The 26,375-nt window shown below is 37.5% G+C and overlaps 1 protein-coding gene across 3 annotated transcripts in view; it reads left to right on the top strand.

Annotated features, from left to right (window-relative positions):
• The window catches only part of FRS2 (fibroblast growth factor receptor substrate 2), a 48,763-nt gene extending 22,673 nt beyond the window's left edge, over window positions 1–26,090 (top strand). For 2 of the 3 annotated variants that reach the window (XM_039703866.1, XM_039703867.1), the window contains 6 exons: window positions 8,328–8,433; window positions 10,864–10,955; window positions 12,755–12,941; window positions 15,942–16,100; window positions 16,894–17,057; window positions 18,391–26,090. In XM_039703866.1, coding sequence (XP_039559800.1) covers window positions 10,890–10,955; window positions 12,755–12,941; window positions 15,942–16,100; window positions 16,894–17,057; window positions 18,391–19,341 — 1,527 coding nt within the window. In that variant the 5' untranslated portion in view covers window positions 8,328–8,433; window positions 10,864–10,889 and the 3' untranslated portion in view covers window positions 19,342–26,090. Of the gene's footprint in view, window positions 1–1,739; window positions 1,837–8,327; window positions 8,434–10,863; window positions 10,956–12,754; window positions 12,942–15,941; window positions 16,101–16,893; window positions 17,058–18,390 lie in introns of those variants that run through there. The other variant, XM_039703868.1, reaches the window with a different exon arrangement.
• Window positions 26,091–26,375: the final 285 nt, after the last annotated feature.

Here is a 26,375-nt window from a genome sequence, read left to right on the forward strand (position 1 = left end):
GGTGACCCAGGGAAAAAAAAATAATTTTTTAAATAGTAGCAAATAATGAGGTCCACAGCTGATGGTATTGAAGAATTCTAAATAGTGGCTACATTTGCAAGCCATATGTTCATTCTTATATTACAATTCATTATGTTGAAAAGTAAAATAGAGCAAATGGTTACTCATGCTAACTTTGTAGTGAAACCAGTGATTCTATGACAGTTATTTTACCATAAGAATCAGAGATTTAGTTTTGTCTTTTTAGGAAGAATGGCATAACAAAATTCAGTACAAGATCTTGTGGCAGGGCAAGGTGATATTTGTTTCTCTGATTTTCAAGTTACCTGAGATGCCATGCACATCCTAATAATCAGAATTTTAATGAGTTGGTGTAGTCCAAAGCACAGACAGACATCTACGCAATCAAGTTACCATGATTTAGCAAATCAGCCACATTAACTAAATGTTTTTGTGCTCTTCTTCACTGTGAATGCAAAGAAAATAAATTTAATTTAAACCTGCTTTTTGGCAGCTGCAGTTCAGTGGTGACAAAAGATACCCTCAGACAGTGGATTTTGCTTCAATGACCAATCTGCATAGTTTTGATTTAGAGGTGTTGAGATTTAGAGCTGTTGTTAATTTTTCCCTTTTATGTAATGATTTGGGGCCTTACAGGGTAGGTAAGTTTAAATGATTATTGGAGTGTCTCCTTAAAGTGGGAAGAAAAAAATGTACAAGAAGCACATGAGGAGATATGTAAACAGAACTAAGAAAATTGTGAGCCTTTCAAAAGTGATGGGAAGAGTTCTGTGTGGAAAACAGAAAAATGGTAATTAAAGAAGGCAAGCTATTTTTTAATAGCTTTAATGAGATCTTGGGAGGATTCGGTTGTCAGTTTTCCAAGAAATAAAAACCATATATAAAAGCTTGATGTTCAGGTAAGGCCAGATTCCCTGTATCCAAGTGCTAAGAACTTGCTGATAGTGGAAGCAATGGTTAGATGAAGAAGGGCACATATTTAGAATACATACTAAGATGATATACAAACTGTGTTTGTTTATTTATTTATTTAAATAAAACACAGTGGCATGGTTTCAGTTTTGATAACTTCTTACTGATTCTGCTTAATATTTCAGTAAGAAAGATCTCATAGGCTTTCCAGAGTAGTTTCTATTAATGTATTAGAAAATTGTGTGTAAAACATGTCAAAAACATGAAAGCAGAACTTAGCCCTTCCTGAAATGTTTGAACAAACAATATTTCAAGGATTAAAATATTGCAAAATATAAACTCAATGCCATTTACTTAATGACAAGATTTGGCACTTTACTGGCTTTTGAAAACTTGGCAAGAGCATCAGGCCTTGTACGAGGCATTTGTGGTTAAATATTGGAGAACTGACTCACTATTTAAACAATTTCAAGTCAGGCTTCCTTTTCAAGAATTAAGCTAGATTCTCTCTTCTTCCTTGGCCCCATTACTTAATTATTGTAGCCTTCCACTATATTTTCCCATCTCCTTGCCTTACTCCTTGATCCTGTATCCAAAAAGGATTTCCATAGCACAGCTCTTAAAACTTCAGTCCCATTTTTGCTGGTTTATTGTTGTGTAAAAATGATGCTTTCAGTATATGCTATTTCTTAGAGGACATTTTAAAAGAGATTCAGATTTTCCAAGAATAAAATAATTTATAATGCTTGCTTGTTTAACGTAATGTCATGGTTTGGAGTTTGATGTTCTGCTATTTCTTTTAAAAGGATGCAGTTAATCTGGCAGACATTCACAGGAAACAATATGGTGGTGTGGACCTGGAGAAATTGTTTCACTAAGAAATTGAAAAATATTTGCATGTGTGTAAGTTGTTTTAGAAATGATACCAAGTAAAACATAAGTCTTGTTTCTCTGGAAGTTTAGTGTAAGAGGATAATTTTTTGGAGAGCGATTAAAGAGTAGAACAAGTAACGAATTCCCACATCCTCAGAGGGACTAATGGGGATGGTGAAGCAAACAGCGTTTGCTCCTGTTCAAGGCTCACGTTCATTAAAGACCTAGAGTTTTCAAAATGCACTGAGGTAAAAATTTGAAACTCCATTTAAAGCTGTATGTGTATGTGTGTCTGTGTGCACTTGTTGAACAGAACAGTTGTACCAACCTAGTACCTGAAAGGAAATGTGTGATTACCCTTTATATTGCATTGGGACAGGCCAAAGTATGGGGGTATCACATCTGAGGATAAGGGGATGCAGTTCTTAGAATGTCATGCTAGAGCAAAGTGGAGAGGTGTAGGATTGGTGTTACGTATTTTGGTCTTAAATGCCATGAAGTATTTAGGGTTGGCACAACATTGCTGCCTGCTGCAGTTCTCTCTGCTCATCTTAGCTGAGCTACTTGACCTGGTCTTTAATCTTCACTTCTGTGGTAAGTGTGGTAAATATAAAAGCTTTTCTGTCAGAACGAGCATGTGTTTTTTTAAAGGAATTACTGTTGAACAGTGTTCCTGCAAATGTTTAACTATCTCACCTAAATTTGAGCATTTTGCTGAAATGATCACTTTTAAGGAGAACTGTAGAGAATTAATTTAATAGTAGCCTACCATTTCAAATTTTTACATAATGACTCTTCAAGATCAGTTGCTAGTTCTGAATTTAAACAAACAAGGCTCCAATGTTTCATTTTATTGCATTTTAGTTTTATTCAATTATATTGGCTATTTTTATATGGCACTAATAAACATGAAATAAAAAGTTGTTGTTCATTTTGAATCCAAATATATGAAAACATATACAGCAAAACAGGCCAAGTTGTGAGGTGATCTGAGTGTTAAAAAGCAAGAGTAAGGAAAAAAAAGTCTCCTCAGAGTTTGAGGAGCAGGCAGTTGGCAGCAGCAGAAGGTGCCAGCAAAGGAATGCTGCTGAGAGGGCGAGTTCTGGTGTGATCCTGCATCAGCCTCCTCAGGGTGTGTTCAAAGAGGCTCTGAGGGCACTGCACTGAAATGGCAAGCTGGTCTGCTCAAGCTGGTGTGTGGTTGCAATAATTTTGTTTTCATTGGAGCCAGAAAGCTTTTACAGTTTAGTTTGGGTTATGTCAGTTTTGTTGTTTTGTTTTTGTTTTTTTCCTTTGGACAGGGCTAAAGAGAGAAAGGGTGTACATTTATTGCTGTGTTTTAATCATAAGTCTGACAACATGCTCATTTAATAAAAATATTGAGTGAAAACTCCACCTGTTAGCATAAGCAAAGTTATAAACTAGATTCTGCAGCTTCACCTCAACCCTTAGTACTTTGTTTTCCCTAATTGCAGCCAGCGGCACCAAACTATTTCTCAGCATGTTTAGTTTCTTCTTGGATCTCCTTCATTGTAGTTTTTAACTCTGCTATGGTTTGTTAGTACTGCTTTTTTCATCCTTCTAAGGTAGTGAGGCACCTTCAATATTAATTTTCTTAGTAATCGTTGCCAAGTGGATGAAGGGCAAGGACTGTGTCTGACCCTGGTTCAGTTTGCTTTACTATCAAAGCGCCTTCTGCCCAAAACGTGTTTGCTTCTTGGGTGTGAGTTGTTGTTACGTTGTTGTGGGTCAGACTGTGCAAGGCAGGAGCCTTCCAGAGCACCTGAAAGAAGATGAGTAGGTTTGAATGATGGTGGTAGGTGTGGGCAGGCAAGGAGAGCATTTTGTGCTTCTTTTGCTGTATTTCTCATGGGGTTTCTCCCTGTTCTTCTGAACACTCACATGCCATTAAATCCCTGTGTTTCCATGGGACAGCATTCCAGCTTTGGCACCTCTTTTGTCTGTTGTGACTCCAAACATTCAAGTCAGTCTTTGCTGATGTACAGATTTTACTTTTTTTCTTTTTGGTAATTATAAAGCAAAGAAGCTCTTTTTTTGACCATTGGGAAATAAAGCTCTTGGATTTTAAGGCCACACTCCATGATTACTAGCTTTATTTTATTGCTTCATCTCTTATGTGCATGTGAGGTCTGGTACGTGGGAGTCCCATGTACCAGAAACATTTTGTTTTCCAATTGAAAAACTTGGCTTCATGACAGTGAAGGTATGCTAGCCAAAATAAACAGAAGGTCAAAGTATAGGTTATTTTAAGTCTGAGTAGGATACCAGGATTCTTAAATTATGTAGAATTTGCCAGCATGAATTACATCACAACTCTGAAGACATAGGATATATCACATTAGGTACAGAGGTTATCCATTTCATCTGTTGCACTAGCCAGTTGTGAAATGGGCAGTTTTCAGCTACCAGCAAAATTCAAGACTGACTGCAGTACCATTCAGCATCCTTCACCTATATTTTGAAATTAATAGCATGCCAATAAAACAGTCACTGTCTTGCTAAATAACATTTTTCTTACATGTGAAATTGGTTTCTCTTATTTGTCTTCTGTCTTACACTTTCATACAAAGTTTATTTTGTGTGGAAAGCTAAAAGGTGCTTTGCTGTATTGACTACTCTGGTTAATGAGGATAGGGTGTAATGAGTTACTTAGAAATTTTCTATGTATAACCTGAAATGTTCAGGTTTATACTCTGTTTAATCTCTGAGGCAACACTTTCCAGGTGAAATTATCACCTGCTTAGTTAAACCATTGGCATCAAAAAGTGCTCAGAAACAGAGAAAATGAGTTAGAATGTATCTGTAGGGATTTGGTTGTGATTTCTTCAAGTATTTCCTATTTGCCTGTGAGATTGCAGGATGGGCAGGTGTACTGAAGCTCACTGTAATACTAAATTTGGGGTACTTCTCTGAATCCCTCTGGAAATGTCAACATGCAGATTCTTGAGGGCCAGGAATTTTGAACTTTGGCAGGAAGTTATCCAAATTAGTTTTGCTCTTTCAGTGTGTTCTATTGTCTAGCACATTATTTGTGATATTTACTCCTAGTGTCTAGTTTAGGTGCAATTTAGACATCCAACATTTGGACTCTGTTTCTTACACACTAAATGGAAAGACATAGCAGAGGACCTAGCGCTGTGGCAAGCTAGTGCTCTGCAAGGCCACTTTGGAAAGACCGTGCAAAAATGGGTTAACACACGAAGCACCCTTGCTTCTCCCGCCTTTTCTGAGGTGTGCTGTGGTTTGGGGTTTTTCTCTCCCTGATTTTTAGGAGGTTTGTGAGAGAAACTTATCTGTACGGAAAATATCTCCTGAAGTTAATGTTCGATTCTGCAACCAGAGCACGCAGAACTAAGTTAAAGCCAGCTTTTACATCAGCTTTGCAGCCATGACCTGAGTTAAATGGGGTGACTACTGTGGCCTTTCTTGTGCAAGGGGAATACACACCTTGTTTGGATCATTCCCAGCCTGGAGAGACTGCAGAATTGCACATGTTAGAATATCTGCAAGCTTTTGACTGTGTAGTTCTTTTTAAAGTAGCCACTCCTGTTTACACTGATGCCTTGTCTTCCTTGACTTCTGAGAGATTAGCTAACTTGTTGGCCCTGCTTAATCTGTGAGGGTAAGAGCCACATTTTACTTCACAAAGCCGAGTAATAAATCTTAGTGAAGTTACAGCAGTTCCTACCTTTCACTCCCATTAACAAGGTTTCGATGAGTGTTGGTCCTGGTTTGCCTTGCCTGGGATGTTTTCCCTTGCCATGCAGTAATGAATGAGTTAGGGACAAGCAGAAGATACTCTCCATCCCTTTCACCCTCCTTGCAGGACTGCACCCAACCATCACTGATGCTTTGTGAGTGGGAACTTACAGCTACTAAATTTGACATTGTAGACATAACTTAGGGTTGTGACTTGGAAATGTCTGCTTTTTCTTGTATGTTTAAGTTTGGGTAAATATTTTGCAATCTGGGAAAATTTTAAAAAGTCCCGAACTGAATAAACAGCCAACTTGTGATTGGAAGGAGCTGTTTGGAGAATTTTGTTATTGCTTTACATTTAAAAGAAATGAGGTGCTGCAAGTTTGTGTGCTTTCTTTAATCCATTATAAAACTCTGTTTAGATTGTTTAAGAATCATTCTTAGGTAACTGAAATAGGCTACTCTGCTTTAGGTAGCCAAACCATGTAAAAGGTTTAAAACTGCTAGAAAAATACCAAGGTAAAGACCAGTGCAAACATACTTGCATTAGGATAGCTGGCCTATGAACATTTTAATTTTAATTATTTTTCTAATGAGTACCTCCTAAGATTTCACCAGAGTGGGTGGGTCAGGTTTTCTGCTTCTTCTTTCTATTCACCTGTTCTGAAAATTTTAGCAGGGAATTTGGTAAACTTCAATCCCAGTAGTTAGTAAAATGGCTAATTTTTCTGAAAACTGGGTGGATGTGGCTAAGGCTGTGATTCTGCCGCCAGCTGGCTCTGGTACTTGCTAGACTCTCTGCTAGCTGGTTTGGTACACTAAGCCAGCAGAAATCTAACCTGACCAAAATCACAGTTTAATAATACCAGCTAGATTGGGTAGGGACATCCCATAACCAAAGCGTGGCCTTGCAGAGGGATAGGTACACAACTGTATGCAAAAGTACATCTCTGTCAAGCAGTTCAATAAATTTACCTTGTGGTACCTTGTGAAATCTAGAGTTTAGTTTCAAGTTAAATATAAGTTGTTACTTATTTCCTTTTTTTGATGTCTTATTGCAGAGCACTCAGAAATTTACGCTGAGGTGATATCATCCGTATATGTTACTCAGAATGGCTTTAATCGGTCACACTTGAAGTATCAGTTTGTCCAGTATCCTGTTTCTGACAGTAAATAGTAAATTCTGAGAGCCAGTAGTAAATATATAGGGAAGGGAGTAGTAAGAAGGAACATTTTTTGATCATTCCTTAACACCTTTTTACGTATCTGCACCTTAGAGACTTTTTGAGTAAGATATGATATTGTTGAGTTTTAAAGTTCTTTGTGGAGCTTGCATTTGTCCAGTTTATTTTCTGAATCTTTGACATTTTGGAACTCATTCTTACAAGACATTGCAGATCACAAAGCTTAGCTACAGACCATCTGCAAAAAAGAACTTTATGTGTTTGAACCCCCCTTAATAATGTCAACTGCTGTTCCCTAATGGTTGCATTTGGAAAATAGTTGTGCTTTATTTGTTCTGTCTTTGTCATCTATAATTCTGTACTCATGCTCTGTGTGCTCCTTTTTTCAGGCTGAGTTGTCTAAGTAGCATATTTCTGCTTTTACCCTGTCTTTTTTGAGAGGGGAGGCCTGATGGCATACATTACTACATCTGTGTGTATGCTATGGATTCATACAATAGAATTGCATTTTTGGTTTGGTACGTTTAAGTGTTTCCAAACAGTTATGTTTCATTTGCTTTATGATAGCTGTCCAGCTAGAATTTGCGTTGGACTGCATGACTGTGTGACTGATCTTTCCAAACAGATAATGCTCCTTTGCTAGGAGTGTTATTTTTGCATTTGCTAGTGTTGAGTTTCTGGTAATCTCTTGCACAATTTCTTCACAAGTAAGAGGGTTCTGCAACTGATACAGTCATGCCTAGGACCTGGGATGAAATTAGGACTACATTACAGGTGATATTATGCAAGAATCAGAGTTCTTTGGTTTGCCAAGATGATTTTAATCCAAGGGCAATACAGGGGACAGCAGATGAATACAAAGAATTGCAACAAAAAATGTATAAGCAAAGCTGCAGTGGTCTCAAAGAAGTTTGCATAGACATAAAGTATTATTCTGAGAAATTAGCCCTTCTCTTGAGTTTAATAAGCAGCATCAAAGGAAACATCAAGTGCTTGTTTGGCAATTTTACAAACTGAGAACAGAGACTGCCAGCTGTTAGCATGATGGAAGTAGCAGTTAGCTTTAAGTGTTAAATGTGAGTGCATAGCTAGTGTGAGAGTAATCCAGGGGGTGGGGAAGTAAAAGCAAGCAATTTATGGTTAATGTCATGGAGCAAGAATCATGAGGGAAGCAGAGAAAGGGTGATGTGTTAGCCATACAAGTCAGCATTTGTGTATGTTCAGTAGGATAAGCAAGAGAGAGTTAAATAGAGTGAGTTGTGCATGTTCCTCTGTTTGTCTGCTGTGGTTTGGTTTGGTTTGGGTTGGTATGCACTGAGGATAACGGGAGCTTCACATCTGTCATTTCCACACTGAACTGGGTATGCAGTGAGAAAAGAATGAATGGAGTCCCCAGTGTGACAGGCTACATTGCAGAAAGGAGTGCCAGATGATTTTCTTCCATAGCATTGAAATGGCAGGGCAACTCAGAGGTCAGTCTTACCTAAAACATCATGAAGACCTTGCTTGACATAATACTCACAAAATAATTATAAACAAAAGCATGTATTTTTGTTAGTTTGCTAACTGGCATCTTAAAAACAAGAAAAAATAAGTTATTTTAATTTACCCTTCTAGTTCTAGGTCCAATGATTAGTTCTGTGACAAGACAGCATGACACTTTGAGTATGACAGAAGCCCTGGTGCTGCAGCAGAGGCTGGGAATATTAATGGCCAAATCTAGGTGAGTGATTTTTGATTCTGCCAGTTCCCTAGCTGTTTAATTTCTTCCTCATAGCCTTGATTCACATTTGTCCTTTGAAGCTGCATTTCAGTTCTTGGTTTTCTGAAATATTGATATTAGAGCATATTTGAGACAAAATAACAAGCTTGTATGATTATTGATTATATACCCTTTGTTGTTCCTGAGGTTCAGAGGCTGTGCTTCAAACATCTTGATATACACAATATACTACAGCTTTCTTCTTGCAACTCTAGTGATTTTTTTTCTCCAAAGTGCTTTGCATTTTAAGTTCTGGGGTTTTTTAAAAGTTTTTTTTAAAGAAGCAGGCATCTGTAGTCAACAGACTTGGTCAGTTATTTCATGCTGAATGCATAGAAAGTCTGATACTAACAGCATGCAGCTATGTAGTTCTGTTTGCAGCACAAAAAACATTTGAGGAGGTCTAAGTCTGGGCTTTATTAAATGCTTGCATTTGTGCCCAAAGACTGCTTGAGGCATATGCAACTACGTTGTATGGACCAGAGTATTGGCTGTGAGTCTGCTCTGGGGCTACTGTCACCTCTTGCTCTTCATAGCAGGGCATTTTCAGGCTAAAGTAGTAGCAGGCTGACAAGAACATCTGAGCATTACTGTAGTGAAGCGCTGAGGGGTGCCAGGGTAGGAAACCAGAATCAGGTGTTATCACCTGTGTCTGCCTTTCTGAATAGAAGAGGAAGAACTACTACTACTACAACTACTGCTACTACTACTATAAAAATTTTAAAACTTCACAGCGCAAAGGAAAAAAAAAAAGGTCGTGTATAGCATAGCTTCTCTCTGCAGCAGTAGAAGCAAGCATGCAACACCCAGTTTAATTTTGAGTTGGGAAAAAAATCTTTGTCAATATAATGCATGTTTTCATGTTATGGCCAGAAATGACATTAAAGAATTGATTATTTTGATTAGGTGTCTGGTATTTTGCCTCTTTATCAATGGATTAATTGGAGCAGCGTTGTTACCTCTGTAGGGGATTCTTGGTGGCTGATTTATACAGTCTCTAGAGTAGGAGTATCTCTTTAGAGTGGCTTTTCTGATGGAAAAAAAAGTGGAAGAGTTAGCTGCATCTTATCCCTTAGCAGACTAAAGAGCTACATGCATGCTACTGCTGCATACTAATGCAAATGCCTGTCTAGAAACCAAGTCATGGTTTTCTTAAGATGATGGCATTGGATTTTTTGACTCTAGTCAGGAAAACTTAGCCCATACCATCTTCTTTCTTCTTGATTTCTAATGTTATATCTCTTGTTGACTTAATAACTCTCTTCCAGGATTTTGCACCATTTTTCACTTGTGTAGTGGAAATTTTAGTTCTTATCCAATATAAAGATTATGTGAATGGGTTAAGTTTTTCTTTTCTCAGACTTTCTTGCATTTAAGAACAGAGACAACCCCTTTTTCATGGTGGCAGAGCATGAAACAGCAAGTTGTGAAACTTCTGTGAACATTTTATTAAACTGTTTTGTGAAAGTTTTGCCATACACACAGAAATCTTTAAATGAAAAGACCAAAAATATCAAGGTAGTTTTTTTGTTTCATTACTTTAGCTATGCTATTCAGTGTTACTTGAGTATTTTACTGTTTTAACACGAATGTGTAACACAATTTAATCCAAATGGAACTTAATAGAAATAAGAAAACCCCAAGTTTTAAAACATTTGTGTTGAATGTGTTTTTTTTTTAGAAATATAAAACCCCAAGTTCTAAAATATTTGTGTTGAATGTGGTTTTTTTTTCCTTCCCTTGTTTTGATTACATAGTTTGATATACACTGCCACATGGGAAATACTCTAAATGGGAAGCACAGAGCCTCAGTGCATGGCTGCCAGCAGAGGGCTGCCTGCAGGCCTGGAAGCCCTCCCGGAGCCCCTGGAGCTGCCAAAGCCAGGGCAGCCTTTCAGGACTGCCATATGGGCTCTTTGTGTTGCCTGTGCCTGGGAACCTGCTACAGCCCAGGGCTTCTCGGGGTGCCTCTGGTGCTGTGCTCCTGAGCCAGGGAGTGCTCATTTAGACTGAACTGGAATCCACATAGCTGCCATGTGTAAAAGCCTGGTTTAGGAAATTAAAATCTCACACAATGAGTGGCTGGGTTTTGTTTTCCCAAGCTGCTACCATGGGAATTAAGGTGACAAATCAAATGAGACTGTTTGGTAGTAACCTCAAGTTGAGTTATTGGTAGGACTTTAACAGCTCAGTGTTGCCACTCCTTACTGTCAAATCCAAATTAACTATCATATTTGTAGTATCTACGTTGACTTTTTTATTCAGTGTCATTGGAAGATTCATTATGAAGAATTGTATGTCAGACTAATTCGCACTGGGTTGTTTGTTGATGTTACTTCATTTTTATTTCAACTAAATGATCATTTTGTTGGTTGTTTTTTTTCTCTTTAGAGATCAGATGGTCTTCTAAAGAAGTCATGGGTAGCTGTTGTAGCTGTCCAGATAAAGAAACTGTCCCAGATAACCACCGAAACAAGTTTAAGGTATGCATCTGGTGTGATGTGCTGTGTTGCTTTCTTACAGACTAAGTCTGTGATTAAAAAAAAAGGTAATGAAAATAGAGTGCAAATTTCTGAACAGTTGAAACACTGCAGAGTTGCAGGTGCTGTGGCTACAGGTTTCTCTTGTGCCTTTGAGAGACCCTCTCTTCTCAGCAGTCCCTAGACAGGGTAGGCTTTTTAGAACAGTTTTGATCTTCAGGACAAAGAAGGAGCCTGTGATTTTCATCCATCTCCATTTCAGTTGGTAGAGCCCAAGTAAGGGGTGTTGCTTGTGGAAGATAAAGAAGGTTACATTGGGAAAGGAGTCCTTAGCATAAGGGAATAAATAGCTTTTGGGGAAATCTGATTATAAACCTGAATGTGGGGTCATCAACAGAAAATTTTAGGATGGCTGATTTTACTTGAAGATTGCCACTGATTATACATTTTGAAAACTTTTGTCCTTTATGTGGAGAAATTTTATTTCTGAGTGCTTTTTTGTCTCAAAAATCTCTGGAATTTATAAGCCTGCGAACACTCGTTCATGTGCTTGACTTGCTAAGCATGAGCAGCTGAAGTCAGTGTCTGTAAGTCAACATACCTTTGCATAGGTCACACAAGTCAGATTTGCTTCTGTGCTCCAAACTGTCTGAGTTGACAAAAGAATGTAATGCTTCCACAGTGAAAATTGATTCATGTGTTGCCTTAGGGCAACAATGAAATGAGCTTTAAAGCCATGGGAATTTCTGGAAATGTTTAATATTATCAGTTAAGAAAGCTGAAGGATAAAATATTTTTCTGTTTTCTTGTTCTTTATGCACCACTTTGTGTAACTAGTTCCTATTTTTCTCCTTGTAGAATTTCTCTATTGTTTGTTTAGCGGGGGGGTGGGGGAGGGAGAGATGAAGGAATGTGATCTGCAAAATGAGGAAAATGGGCATGAGCCTCACAGGCAGATGAAACGATTCCTAATTCTTTTCAATTGACTAGATTTCAAGTTGAAAATGTATTTTTAAGGAGTAGCATTAATTTTGTAGGGATTTTTTTGGTAGCTTTTTTATTGATTAAGAAAGAATCCTACTAAAAGCAGCATTGTGAGGTAAAATAGAGGGGAAAGATACATTGTCCAAATTCTGTAAAGAATGCAGATGACCTCAAAACTGACTTAAAAGCAGAAAGAGTAAGAGTTTAGCTTTATACACATCTTTTCACACAAGATAACTATAAAGTATTTGAAATATTTGTTGACTTAAAAAAGGCAGCAAAATGCCTAAAACTGTTGGGGGATTCAGCACAGTGCAAGGCTATACATGTATGTGAAGGAAGCTTTATCTTGGAGCCACTTACCCTTTCTCATTCCTTTTTCCCAACTGTAAGCAGGGTTATATGACAAAGCAAATATTTTTTTTTTAGAAATTGGGCTCTGAAAGATTCCATTATCTGAGGTATGCCTTATCCTTGTGGGAACACTAGAATATGTACATAAAGCCAGTTTAAAAAATATTTAACTTACAAATCTCTTCTACTTTAAATTTCTCATCAGATTTTACAGTAATGTGAGGCAGCCTCATTTGTATTGTTTTTAAATAAGTATTATTTAAATTTTTTAAATTCTGGGTTAGGGTAGCACAGAAACGAGTTTGTTAAGTTCTTTTTTTGTTTTTTTTTAAACATTCACTTCAAGGATTTTAACTAATGCAATAGCACAGATGGAGTCTACCAGCCAGGCATTAAGACTGTTAAAAGTGGCGTTGTTTCTCAAAAGAGTAATTACCTAATGCTTTTTAATTTCTTTTGTATAGGTTATTAATGTGGATGATGATGGTAATGAACTGGGTTCTGGCATAATGGAACTTACAGACACAGAACTAGTTTTGTACACCCGTAAAAGGGACTCTGTAAAATGGCACTACCTCTGTCTCCGTCGCTATGGCTATGACTCAAATCTTTTCTCTTTTGAAAGTGGTCGAAGGTGTCAAACTGGACAAGGTATGTGGAAATGTTGTATATAAAGCTTTTTGGAAATGTATTTGATGGTGGAAGATATTTGCCAGTCCTTTGGCAAGAGTTATAAAGGCTATAGTTCTGTATGTGAATGTGGTGTATGGAGAGAGAATTCCTTATGAGGAACTACTTCTGATAGAATGAGGATTTGAGTTGCACATAGTTTTTGGCATTTGTAGGTCCAGAGGACTTCAAGCTTCTGTGTGAGTATTCTTTTGGTCAACTTAGGATGTGGTTTTCACAGGGAAATTCTCCTGCCTCAGAGGTTGACTTAACTTTCTGGGGGTGGCAGTAGAATCAGAAACTGTGGAGGAATCTCCTCAGAATTCAACGAATTCTCATTTTTTAAAGTTTTAAAAGCCTGGAGCACTGATATAAACAGGATGTCCCCAACTTATTATTGCCTTCAGTAATGTACTTGTATTTCATCCTCTTCCTAAAGCAAATACCACTTTCATTAATATCAATTACATAATTCTCAAATTTTGACGTCTTTGTATGAGGTGTGTATACTTCAGCTGTGCTTAGTTATTTTTTGAATGGCTTTCGTAGGAAAAAGATGGTTACCTTTCCAGTACCCAGACCATGCCTTGGCCAAGGTTGGCTCCCTGTGAGAGTATTCAGGTGTTTCTCTCTTCCCTGCAGCAGACCCTGAGGGAACAGCTGTTTCTGTTGAGCTCTCAGCTTTGTTTTGCATCTTCCTACTGTGAAATAGCTGTGTGTGGTTGGAATTCTTATGCATTCATATGTTGTGAAGTTAAGTTCCAATGTTCTTCTGGATTTTTGGCATTTACCAGTGTTCTTATCAATAATTTTAGACACTACGAAATCATAGTTGGGTTTTTTTTTTAATTTCACTGTTAAAATTCAGAAAGATGGAAGAATTGGATCACATATAAACGTAGTCAATGTTCATTGTCCAAGCAGAGGTAAAGGAAGACAAGTTGTTTTTTTTTAAAGTGAATTTAAAAGGCACTCTCAGTTCATCTCCTAATGAGAAATGGAGATGTTTTCAAACATTGAAGTATACTCCATACTAAACTAAATTTTCATAATTCTTAAAGTAATAAACTTTGTTTTGAAGATAATCACTTTAATGGGTTTTGCAGTTGAATTTACTGTTTCTTCTGAACATTGAAAACAGATACTAATAATACTTAATTGAAATACTAATTTGAGGATTGTTCTCTACAATCTAGAGTCTGCAAAATCTTACACCAAGTCTAATTGACTTCTCTGCTTTCCTTCTAATTTTTCCTTTTTTCTTATAAACAAGATTAAGCAGGCTGTGTAAGCAGCAACCCTTTCCTTCCTCTTTGTTTCTTGCCTTCCTTATGTAATACTAAAATACTGTGAATATTGGGAAAAAAAAGAAATCTGGCAGAAAGTGTTCTCTGCTGCCCTTTTGCAATGGAACATTGTTCCTGAGACCTACAGTGGGTTTTGTGGGCACAATTGCAAAACTTCACTTCATGGGATGACCAAGAAGTTTTTCATTTGAGAATTCCCTGAATACTGCCCAGCAACTTCTTGCATTAGTCAGGATTCTTGTTTCTGTTTTTCCTTTAATATCAAGTTATTTCTGTTGTTACGTTGTGAGAAGCAATGATGGTGAAACATTGAGTTTGTGCTAGGTATTAAAAACCTTGCAGACATGTCTTGGGAGCACATCTAACAGATAATTCAGGATATAAAACCTGGAGAAGTTGCTATGTCACCATGTTGTGTGACAGATCATATTGTATTTAATATGAATGTATTTAAAGGCAGCTGAATTTCTCAGAAACATACTGGGAGCTTTTTAAAGTTTGTGAACCTAGATTTTTAAAAATTCTGGGTTTTGTCCATTAAGATTCAAATATCCAATGTGAATGTTCAGAATTGTACAAAATATTAAACGTGGACTATTGTACATGGCTGGATTAGGGGTCAGGGACATACAGTAGGAGAAATTCTATAGCTGCAGTGTTGCAGACATGAAGCTTATTCAGTGCAGCAGCTGCATATTGATATCTAAGCATCCTCATGGCCCATTTGTGTATTCCCAGCTGGGGTTGTGTGAACTTCTGCCATGTGAAGCATTTCTGCTGGTTCTAATCTGTCACAGCTTTGCATCCCTAAATAAAGATATGATGATAATAATTGCCAGCATGTTCACATTACAGAAGTGGCTATATATAGGTAGGTAGTTTTCAGTAAAGACTGTTTTGAGATTGTAATACTCACTTTAAAAAATGAGCACCTGCACCCACGTTTAACAAGCATGTCAACTTTAACTTCATGCTTTCAATGGAAGAATAATCCAAAGCTGCGACTTTGCTGGTGAGGGTAAGTTGGGACACTCCCTGCTGTTCAAAGGCAAAGTGGCACAATACACACACAAAATACACGGTATTGCTGCTAACTTTGTGCTCTGTGTCTATCCTTTAGCCTAAAGCAATTAGTTTGTTTCTGTCTGTTTCACACAGTTTGTCTTCCTAGCTCTTCATTTTAGTCTTCTTAAAGAAACTAAACTTCTACCCAGTGTTTAAATCCTTTTCTGTTGTGCAGGTATCTTATTTTTATGGTAGTTTAATAGAAATCTGATTTAGGAAATACAGCTGTGTAGCACCACCATAGTTTCATTTAATGTTTTTTAAATACATATTTATTTAACAGGTATCCTTTATATTAGCTAAAACCAAAAAAACCAACTTTATTTTTCCCCTCATTTAGCACTCAAAACTTAGTTTTGCTCCTAACTGAACCAGTTTTCTGTTCTAATTTAACATTTGGTGCATGGGTTTATTCTTCTATTAGATAACCACTTTAAAGGTTGTCATAGTAATTTTGTGTGTTTTGGTGCAATAAAAATTTCATAACATTTTTGCTTCTTTAACAGGTATTCATTATGTGGATTCCAGTTCTGTTTCTTGGAAGTTATATATATTGTAAGGCATGTGTCTGAGTTACAGGATTTTGATTTTTTTTTTGATGTATTTATAGGAATCTTTGCCTTTAAGTGCGCTCGGGCAGAAGAGCTATTTAACATGCTACAAGAGATAATGCAGAATAATAGCATAAATGTGGTAGAAGAGCCAGTAGTAGAAAGGAATAATCATCAAACTGAGTTGGAAGTACCAAGAACCCCTCGAACACCTACCAGTAAGTATGGTTCTACTGTCAGATGACATACCTGAGTGTAATGTAGTGCTTAGGCAAAAATAGCATTTGATTTTAATTTAATTTTCAAGTAATTAAAAAGAAGGCTAATTTAAAGCTGAGAGGCTAATTACTAGTAATGCATTCTCTCGAGGTACTTGCTGAGGATTATCTTCAAGAAGTAAATTTTGGGTACTTAGTTGTTGCATAAGAACACTTATGAATGCACCTATTGAATGGCTTTATGATATGCTTTACCTGTAGCATTTCAGAAAAATGTTAATGTTGAGAAATATTTTTATTAGGGGAAAAAAAAGTATAAATCACATGTGCAGTTTGGTTGAAATCTTTCTTTTGCTATGGCTAGGTGAATGGATGAGTGAAGTATTTACCTAAAATTTTCTGATATTTTTGAAATCTCAGGCAGATGGCTTGATATTTGAATCTGGGAATTTCAGTTTATTCAGATGATTTCAGAGAAATGGAAGCTTAGATAAAGGAGTCTCTTGTTTGTCAGGGGAGATATTAATGGGGGAAAGAGAAGTTGGAGGGATTTTACTAGGTGTGTGATACACCTAGTTTTCAGTGGTTGCTTTACAAATGTGTTCTGGTTAAATACTGGGATGCTGTTCTGTTTTCCATTTCTTTCCTCCAAGCAAAGTTGAGCTTTGTGAATATTTAATATTGTTTTACATATTTTACTTTCTCTTTTGAAAATTAAACTTAAGATACTTTATATCTGATTCATATACAGTAAAATGTTCTATTTTAATATGGTTTTGTCTGATTGAATCAGCTCCTGGATTCAATGCACAAAGTTTACCCAACGGCTATCCCAGATACCCATCTTTTGGAGATGCTTCATCACACCCTTCCAGCAGACATCCTTCTGTCGGCAGCGCACGCCTCCCCTCTGTTGGTGAAGAATCAACACATCCTTTACTGGTAGCAGAGGAGCAAGTGGGTGTTTTTTTCCCTTTGTACCACTGAGGTTCTACATTACTTCAGATTTTTCTAATGATTGTTCTGTAGGCTTTCACTTGTGTTTCTGTATCAGGTGTAATGTATTCCTAAAGTATTTTAACTGCCTCAGAAAAGTGTTTGCCTTGCCTCTTTAAAATGATACTTTGTAAAATGGCTTGCTGAGGAATTTATATTTTATATAAAAATAAATATACAGAAAGTATGTGTTTGCAGTATACTCTTTTCAAAAATTTCAGTAGCTATTTTTAAACATGAGTAATTTTACATTATAATGAGAGATCCTGGTCAAAAAGCTTCTTTATATGTAAGTCTTCTATTTGCCAAATAGAAGTCATGGAATAATTTACGTTAGAAAGGACCTCCAGTCCTCTATATCAAAAAGGAGTCAAGAGCTTGACAGAGAGATTGGCAAGCTTACATGGCTGCTGCTGTAAAATACTACTTTAGCTGTTTGAGTATCCAGACATAGAATTAAAATTTAGAGAAGGAATCCAGTTTTTCCCATTCAGCCTTGTATTGATCCACTGTGGAAATTGGAGGGATATAACCTCAGAGGGTATCTCTGCCTTTCTTAGTGACATACAGTGCCAACTCCTGCTTCTTTTTAATTCTGAGTGCCACACTTCATATGGAATTGTATATTTTTCTACAAGTTCCTGTTCTTAGGAAGCTGTTGGCTCTTGAAGAAAGAATGGGTAGTTCTTCCTGTGGACTGAATCTCTCTTTTTGTTCCTGGAGTAGTACAAAGCAAGAGACCAAGGGTTTTCTTAGGTCTCTCTGTCGTTTTCTTTTTGGTTGGGTGTTTTTTTCCCTTGTAGGGACAGTAGGTTTCCTTGCAGTGTGGAAGTTACAAACATAAACTTAGCCAAAGTAATTGTTGGTCACTGGTAAGGGACAACAAAGTAGAGCTCTGTGTGATCTCTGTAGTGATCTGCCCGGGTAAAGTTATGAGCTAAGTTGGAGCAGCCCAAGGTGGCCTTGATTAGAGCCAAACTCTAGAACTACAGCACAACTTAGATAAAACATCAAATAAAAATAATTATCAGTGTAAGATACAAATTCTCTTTTTTCACTAGAGGATCATTAACATAAATAATAACAAAATTTCAGGGAAAAAACCTAAAACTGACTACAGTTCAACAAAATCAAGAGAGGTGACTTTTGCTCTTAAACACCTGCCAGCACAAGTTTTGCTTTTCAGATATTTTGGTTAGAAAGAATAAGTGGGGAGTTAAGAAGCTAATACATTTGGTGGGGAGAAGGCACAATAGTGTTTGAACTTCTTTTTTTTTCTTTCTTTCCCTTTTAGGTGCACACTTACGTAAACACTACTGGAGTACAAGAGGAAAGAAAGAATCGATCAAGTGTGCATGTGCCACTGGAATCAAAGCTTTCAAACACTGAAACAGCTAAAGTGAAAGAAGATCAGACGTGTACTGATGACAGAGATGCTCAGGTTCTCCTGGAGCCTGAAGGAGTGAAGTTTGTTTTAGGACCAACACCTGTTCAAAGGCAGTTAATGGAAAGAGAGAAACTGGAACAACTTGGGAGAGATCAAGTTAGTGGCAGCAGCACAAACAACACTGAATGGGACACTGGGTATGACAGTGATGAACGTAGAGAGACACCATCTGGTAATAAATTGGTGTATGAAAATATCAATAGATTATCAATCCCCAGTGCCTCAGGGGTCAGGAGAGGTCGCTTGACATCAACCAGTACCTCAGACACCCAGAACATTAACAACTCTGCTCAGAGGAGAACTGCGCTGCTGAACTACGAGAATTTGCCATCCTTGCCTCCTGTTTGGGAAGCCCGGAAGCTGAGCAGAGATGAAGATGACAGTTTAGGACCAAAGACCCCGTCTCTGAATGGCTACCACAATAACCTAGATCTAATGCATAACTATGTCAATACAGAGAATGTAACAGTACCAGCAAGTGCTCATAAAGTAGAATTTACACGACGTCGGGACTGTACCCCAACAGTCTTTAACTTTGACATTAGGCGTCCCAGTTTAGAACACAGGCAGCTCAACTATATACAGGTTGACTTGGAAGGTGGTAGTGACTCTGACAACCCTCAGACTCCAAAAACCCCCACCACTCCACTTCCGCAAACTCCAACCAGGCGCACAGAGCTGTATGCTGTGATAGACATTGAAAGAACTGCTGCTATGTCAAGCTTGCAAAAAGCACTGCCCCGAGATGATGGTACTTCTAGGAAAACTAGACATAACAGTACTGACCTGCCTATGTGAGCCTGGGGAGCATTGAATCATTTGCACCTTTTGTGAAGTTTATAAAATTGAAGATGCGAGTACTTTGCATTTCTTAACACTAACGCCTTTTATAGACTAATAGAACTTTTTCTGCATACTTCATGTACTTGTCTTACTAAAGGGAATTAATGTAGAGCAAGTATTCATTTTAGGTAACACTATTTCATTCTACCGTAGAAGTAATTACTGCATAGCAGCATCACCGCCTTTCACAGTGCCTCTTTAATTGATTAGAGTCTGAGTGACATGCCAGTTTTGAATTTATAAATATTCTGGTCTGGTGCCTATACTCATTAATGGCATTTATAACACTTTTTAAAGCCTCTTGATATGTGCATTATTAGCAGGTAAACTTAATCTTTCAGTATAAATATCTGACGTTCATTCCTCATTGAAGTGGTTCCTCCAGAATGAATTGTGTGTAATATGTTAATTCACTCAGTTTGACATACACAGGATATATTGGTTCATCTCAAGGAATATAAACACCACACCTTTTTTGTCTGTGGGCAAGAAGGCCTCTAATTCCTGACAGTTTTCTTAACTTGTGTAATATTTGAGAGGTCCCATTGATGGTCGTTGATCACAGCTATAAACACATCAAAAACCAACCTTAAGCTCCTTCTGTTGGAATAGAATTCCAAGTGACATATCAAATTCCCTCTGAAATCTGACAAAATTTTTATCTCATTAGAGTTTTGGGGTTTTTTGTGAAGGAATTCACAGGTGGGCTGTATGAATTAAGGCTCTCTTGTCATTTCTTAGTTCAGTGTGCCTTCTTTTCTTTGCATTTGTGTGTTTCCTTTTTATTTGTTCCATAATGTCTTGTTTTAAAAGTCAAAATTTTGTACATAGCTTTAATTGTTCAGGATCATCTATGTATTTGTCTTACTCTCTGCATTTGACAAAGCAAGACTCTTGAAGGTCAAATGGTTGTCTTCGTCCAGTGTTCTACTTCTTTATGCCTGACAGAAATATCCCAGCTCTCCAACAGCATGCATTATTGCACAACTGGAAAGGTTTATTATGCAGTTATTGTCTTCCTCTAAAGCATCAAACACAGGTTACGTGGGAGGCAGGGTACTGGACTTGGTAGATCTTTATAGGAAGTTGTACGTTCTAGCAATGTGCATCCATAGGTGATAGTGTACTTAATTTAAAAAGATACGTAGTAAATTATCTGAAGGTAGTATTATCTATGAGCATACTTGTTTTCCTTTTGCAGTTGGTGAATTTGGTTCCAATGATGGCTGCTCAGTGTTACAGGTACATCCAGGTAGAATGTTGTTTGTTGAATATGCCAGAGGCACCCTTAGACTTTTTTTTTTCTGTTTTGTTTATTAATACTCTGAATAATCTTAGAATTCTGGCAGTATTGCAGGTGCACCTTGGTACTAGCAGCAGAAGAGATTGCTCTTGAGCCTGTGATTGCAAAGGAACTGACACTTGTGTGAACTGGTATGATGTTAAAATAACCCTTGAACTGTGAGGAAAAACATGCAAGAAAAGCCATTTGGAGATCTGAAAATGCATTAAGGGTCTCCATGCAATATTTGAATTGAAGTTTTATAAAAAACCAAACTAAAATGATTTTCTGTCTTTTAAATTGGTGTGTATTTCTGTTCCTACAACTTTTTTCTTTGGTCTTCTCTAATTTAGTAGTGAAGCAGTAGTAAGTAGCAGCATCTGAAATATATGTCTCTTGCCATACCAATAGGTGGCATCAGGCCACCTTTTCACTCTGGCTTTCATTAGCAGTACCATACAGTTCTTTACAGACTGTATGGTACTGAAATACCAGATGGACAAAGAACATAATGTGCTGAAGTAAAAGATGGGAGTCATTGAGACCACTGTGAGGAACTTAAAAGAGGTTTTTTATAAAAAGCCTTATTAATTATTTCATGGTCAACTTCTGCATACTCTTGTGATAGACTCGCTGACTTGTGAGGAGACCTTGGTACTCAAGAAAGTAAAGACTACCTATAGCTAGCTATTTTAAAGGTTGTGGCCAGGTGGGGTGTTGGTCTCTTCTCCCAGTCAGCCAGCAACAGGACAAGAGGACATAGGCTTAAGCTGTGCTAGGTAGATGTTAGCAAGAAATTCTTCACAGAAAGGCTGATGAGGCATTGGAATGTGCTGCCCAGCGAGGTGGTGGAGTCCCTGGAGGTGTTCAAGGAAAGACTGGGCATGGCAGTTGGTGCCATGGTCTTGTTGACAAGGTGGTGTTCGGTCACAGGTTGGCTTCAGTGGTCTCAGAGGTCTTTTCCAAGCCTGCTGATTCTGTGATTCTGTAACTGCTCCCTCACATCTTTGCCATTGCCTCACCTAATGGACCTCCTGGTCTGTACTGAGGAGAAATTACCATGTATTGCAAAATACTCACCGGGTTAATAATATTGGTGTGATTCTTGTTATTAGCATATGGCTCACTTGAATTTGTGAGCTGCATGTTTTGAGGCAAACCTGTTTGATCTAGCTAGCTGCTTAGCAATATATGGTCCTCATCTGTATAGTTTGGACTAATTAACTGCACCCTTAAAACACACCTGTGAGGCAGGGAAGTAATAATATTCTTAACTACTAAATAGGGAAGCAGAGGCTTTGGGTAGATCCTAAGTAACCTGCTTAAATTTCAACAACCAGCCATATCCCTCCTTAGTTCCAGTGCACTGTCCTATGCATTTATTCTAAATAGTCTCAGATACAAAGAATGGTCTGAGCAAATTTTTTACATTGTTGCAAGTTTCACAATGTTTTCTTAGCTCTGGTCCCCAGAATTGAGAACATACTGAAATTTCAACTATCGGTAGCCTTAATTATATTAAGAAGTCTGATGACATATTTTCCAGGACTACTTTTTTAACCTGTTATGTTTCACAGGTGGGATAATGCTTTCTCCTTTTGTGTACGCTGCAAACATGCTGGGTAGTCCCTGTCACCCACACTACTCATCTTTAGCATTCCTTATTTTCTGCCCCTTGAAGTAGATGCAGTTGCAATGCACTTTACCCTTTGAGACTTGGTAAATATTTTTTCAATTCAGTCTCTTTTAAAGGCTGTGATGTTAGATTTAGTGTCTGTAATCTAGGATTCAGTTTTCAACTGAAATCTCTCCATGGTATTTAGATCATATTTATTTTGGACCCACAGGTGTATAGACTGAGAAACTAGAAATATGTAACCATTTTCTTTAGTAAATGTGGCATGTTAAGTTTACATAAACTAGGTCCTGTAAAAATGGTAGTATCTCCATCCAATTCTACTTTTCATCCATAATATGCAGTTGGTTGCTGCCCTTCAAACACATTTGACAAGGGGAAACCTTTAACTGTAGGTATTCCTTTAGTGCAATGATTTGGGAAAGACATACATTACTGTATCTTTTAAACAAGGAAATGGAGTTGTTCAAGAACACAAAAAAGTGACCAAAAGTACATGATATTGTGCTAGAAATACAGGGAATGAGAATTTATTCCATTGTTCTATCAGGAAAATAATATTTTCCTCAAAATCATGTCAGAAGGAGGACCAATTGTTTTAATTTTTGTGGTGTTTTTTGCTAAGTTCCTAAAACAATATTGAAAAAGACCATTCTGAAAACCATGACACTCATTAGAACATCTTTTGTTTCCCCCAGTAAGTATGTGTGCATTCAGCAGGGGTTGAATCTGATGATGTGCATTGAAGCACTATTGCTATTAAAGTCTTCAGAGCTTTTATAGAAAATATAAGTGTTGAAGTAGAAATTTCATGTAATAAATTGATGAAATGTCCTTCCCCCCCACCACCCCCCCACCCAATGTTTGGATATTTGTGCGTGTTTGCACCTCTGACTAGGGCTTGGGTGTAAAAAGGATCATGGAAATGTGTAAATTGTATGAAGTCCAAACCAATGCCAAAACAGGGCTGCTTTTTATAGGTGACAGATCAGCAGCTGATTTTGCTGGTTTTGTAACACTGTGTATTGGCTCAAAATCTGGCTGTTCTTGTTTTTGTTTTGTATTTACCCACTTCTCAATGAGTGAGATTCAAGAGAGAGCAGATTGTTCTTATTCCCTGTCGGTGAAGTAAGAGTGGAAATTCTGATTCATGTCAGTTTGAGCATACAGTGATGCATCTGATTTGGAAGTCTGTTTTTAAGCAGTATTCCTCACTTCATGTAAGGTTAGACCAATGGTGAAATTCCATTTCTGCAAGGTACTAATTTATTTAATGGCTACAAATAAGATGAAACCAATGGAGTAGGAAGTAGCAGTGACTTAAATCTGAAATTCTCCTATTTCCCCTAAAGGAGTCTGGTCCTTCATTGTGATAGATAGAGTTAGGTATTTTTGGAATTTAATGACATGATCTTTCCCATCTCTTCCTTGAGGTAGCAATTCATGCATTTGTATTTGACAGTATTTACTTAATGTAAACCTAAGTTCATTTATTATATCTTTATTTTTAATTAATATACACTCCAAGAAAAAAAAATCCAGAAGAAATTCCACCACAAAAAACTGCGTTAAGATGGAGTCAGGTTTTCTGATGTCCTTCTTACAGAAGATTATAAAATAAGGAAATCATGTTGAGGTTCTTTCACTATCTTTAGGAATTACTTCCTCTTTGGGACAAGATGAGTGAATAAGAAATAAAAAAAAAGCAACTTAGCATCTGCAACTCTGACCATGTATACATTATTTCTTGTGCTGTGCTGTAAGGTATGTGAGTAAGTCTGTCAGATGTCTTATGAGGATATTTCCTAACACGGTGTTTACTCCAGATTAACGCAGTATTTTGTTTGGAAGTATGTAGGTGTACAGGTAGAAATAGAATATGAGAAATAAGATTGATGAAACAAGTGTTGGACATTTCTATATTTTTATACATTATGAAGGGCATTTTTGAAATTTTTCTTGCAGTTTTAGTGATTATTTAGTGTGGTAATATACATATATTGTGACAATGTTTTCCACTATATCCATTACTTTGGTGTAATTCTATTTTATGTAGCAAATATGTGTATATAGAAAGGAGATTATGTAAAAACTATGATTGAAAAAATAGGCTCAAGCCCTTCAGAACAGGGACCGTCTTCCTCTGTGTCTACAAAGTACTAAATGCCTTGGGGTCCCAGCCAGAGCTCCTGTCTGAGACCTGTAGTGACTGAATTGCCAAGTGAGGAGTGTGGGGGAAGCAGCTGCCTGCTTTCCACGAGAAGCCTTAGTAGGAAAGGTGCCGTGAAGCTCCCCCTGCCAGTCCTGGTGCTGGGGCTGTGCCGTGCACGGCTGTTCCCAGCCCTGCCTGCCAAGAGACCCAGAGAGCCCAGAGTGTCCTTTGCTCCGCTCCTTCCCCTGGCAGTTGGAAAGGAAGTCTGACAAGGAGCTTTGATGTCATCAGGAAATTTTCCTTGTTAGCGAGGTGACCCTTCCAGAGCTTGTTTGGTCTGCATGCAGTGTCCTTTGAAGACGAAGAAATTATTCCTGTTGACTTCAAGGGCCACTGGATGTGCTCCTGCAAGATCAAGTACTGCTGGCGTAACAGCTCTGTTACACCTGAGGACCTGCTTGGTCAAGTTCTTCAGGAATGGTCTGAAAAGATGTAAAAATATAAATATATTTAACTACATGTACTGAAAACCAAATCCTATTTGTTGTGGTCAGAGTTCAGATAATAATGGGAATTTTGATTTCTTAGTCATAGTTGCATATATATTGCTTTAACTGTTGTGTATGAAAGAGGAAGTGATTCTAAAATGTGTGAAAGATCAGGATTACACCTGTTTTTTAATGTTAATGTTATTTGGGAATGGATGTCAGTGAATTTAACTCCATAATAATGCAGGTTTTTTTGCATTGGAATATGTGTGTATATCATACACCTACATTTTATATATAATATATTATATATTTGGTACTAACTTTGTATTTTGAAATTTTGCCAAATCGCAAACACGGATGTTCTCACTTGTAAGACTTTGGTACTTAATAACTGAATGTATAAGAAATGCTCTGGTATGAGAGGAAAGAGTGTTGTATGGTGTCCCACAGTCCAGATGGCTCGACCAGCAGGCACGTTGCCCTTTCCACGTCTGGCTTCATTGCAGCATCACCTTTGGTCTCCTGGAAAGCAGTCTGTGTGCCAGCCACACCGCAGGCCGGCTGCGCGCCGCGCCGCAGCTGGCTGGCAGCTCAGACACAGCAGTCACCAGTGTGCCACACATGCATTTATTAAATGCAGAAATAGACATTTCTACAAAGGCCAAACTCTTATGTTGTATGTTCCTTTCTTGTCATTACATTGTATCATATTGTAAGATTATTGTATGTCCTAATTTGCATTATAAAATGTTTTTTTCCTACTTAAAGGCATAAATATAGCAACTTTGTATAAAGGTAGCTTTCTAGATTTTTATTTCTTTTATATAAAAAGTCTAAACAGTGGGAGTACCATTGCCAAATTGTTTATAAAATTTCAAGTAATTTTCCCTGTTCAGTGAATTTGTTTTTACAAACATTCCGTATTTCTTATACTATGCAGAAAGAGTGTATTTTTATGCCATTCCACATTAATCTTAAAAAAAATTAATTTCACTTCTTTTAAGCTGTTGTTATAGAGAAAGCTTACCAAATGTGCATTTTTTAAAAAAAATGTGTTATGTACACTTTCCCCCTTACCAGTGCCAACTTCATTTGGAAAAAAAAATTGTAGCATGGCAATAAACTATTGATTTTACATTAAAAGTTGTCTGTGGGTTACTTCAGTAGTTTGCAGTGTTAGTGTCACTGTATTGTGTTTTGTTTGTATAATCTTTTTTGCTTTTCTTTAAATCATTGCTTCCTGTACCTCTCTGTGCCCTCCTCCCTGCCTCCCTATTCCACTCACTACTCAGTAGTAAAAAAGCTCCCAAAACTGATCATGGTGATCTGAAGTCTGTAAATTCATCTCCAAGATCATTTCTGCTGGTTTTCTGTCACACCTTTGCTTAGCAATGGTCAAAAGCCCCTTAAACCCAATTCACTGGTTTG

The sequence above is a fragment of the Passer montanus genome, unplaced genomic scaffold (genome assembly GCF_014805655.1).
Source record: "Passer montanus isolate IOZ18808 unplaced genomic scaffold, ASM1480565v1 scaffold17, whole genome shotgun sequence".
Lineage (NCBI taxonomy): Eukaryota > Metazoa > Chordata > Aves > Passeriformes > Passeridae > Passer > Passer montanus.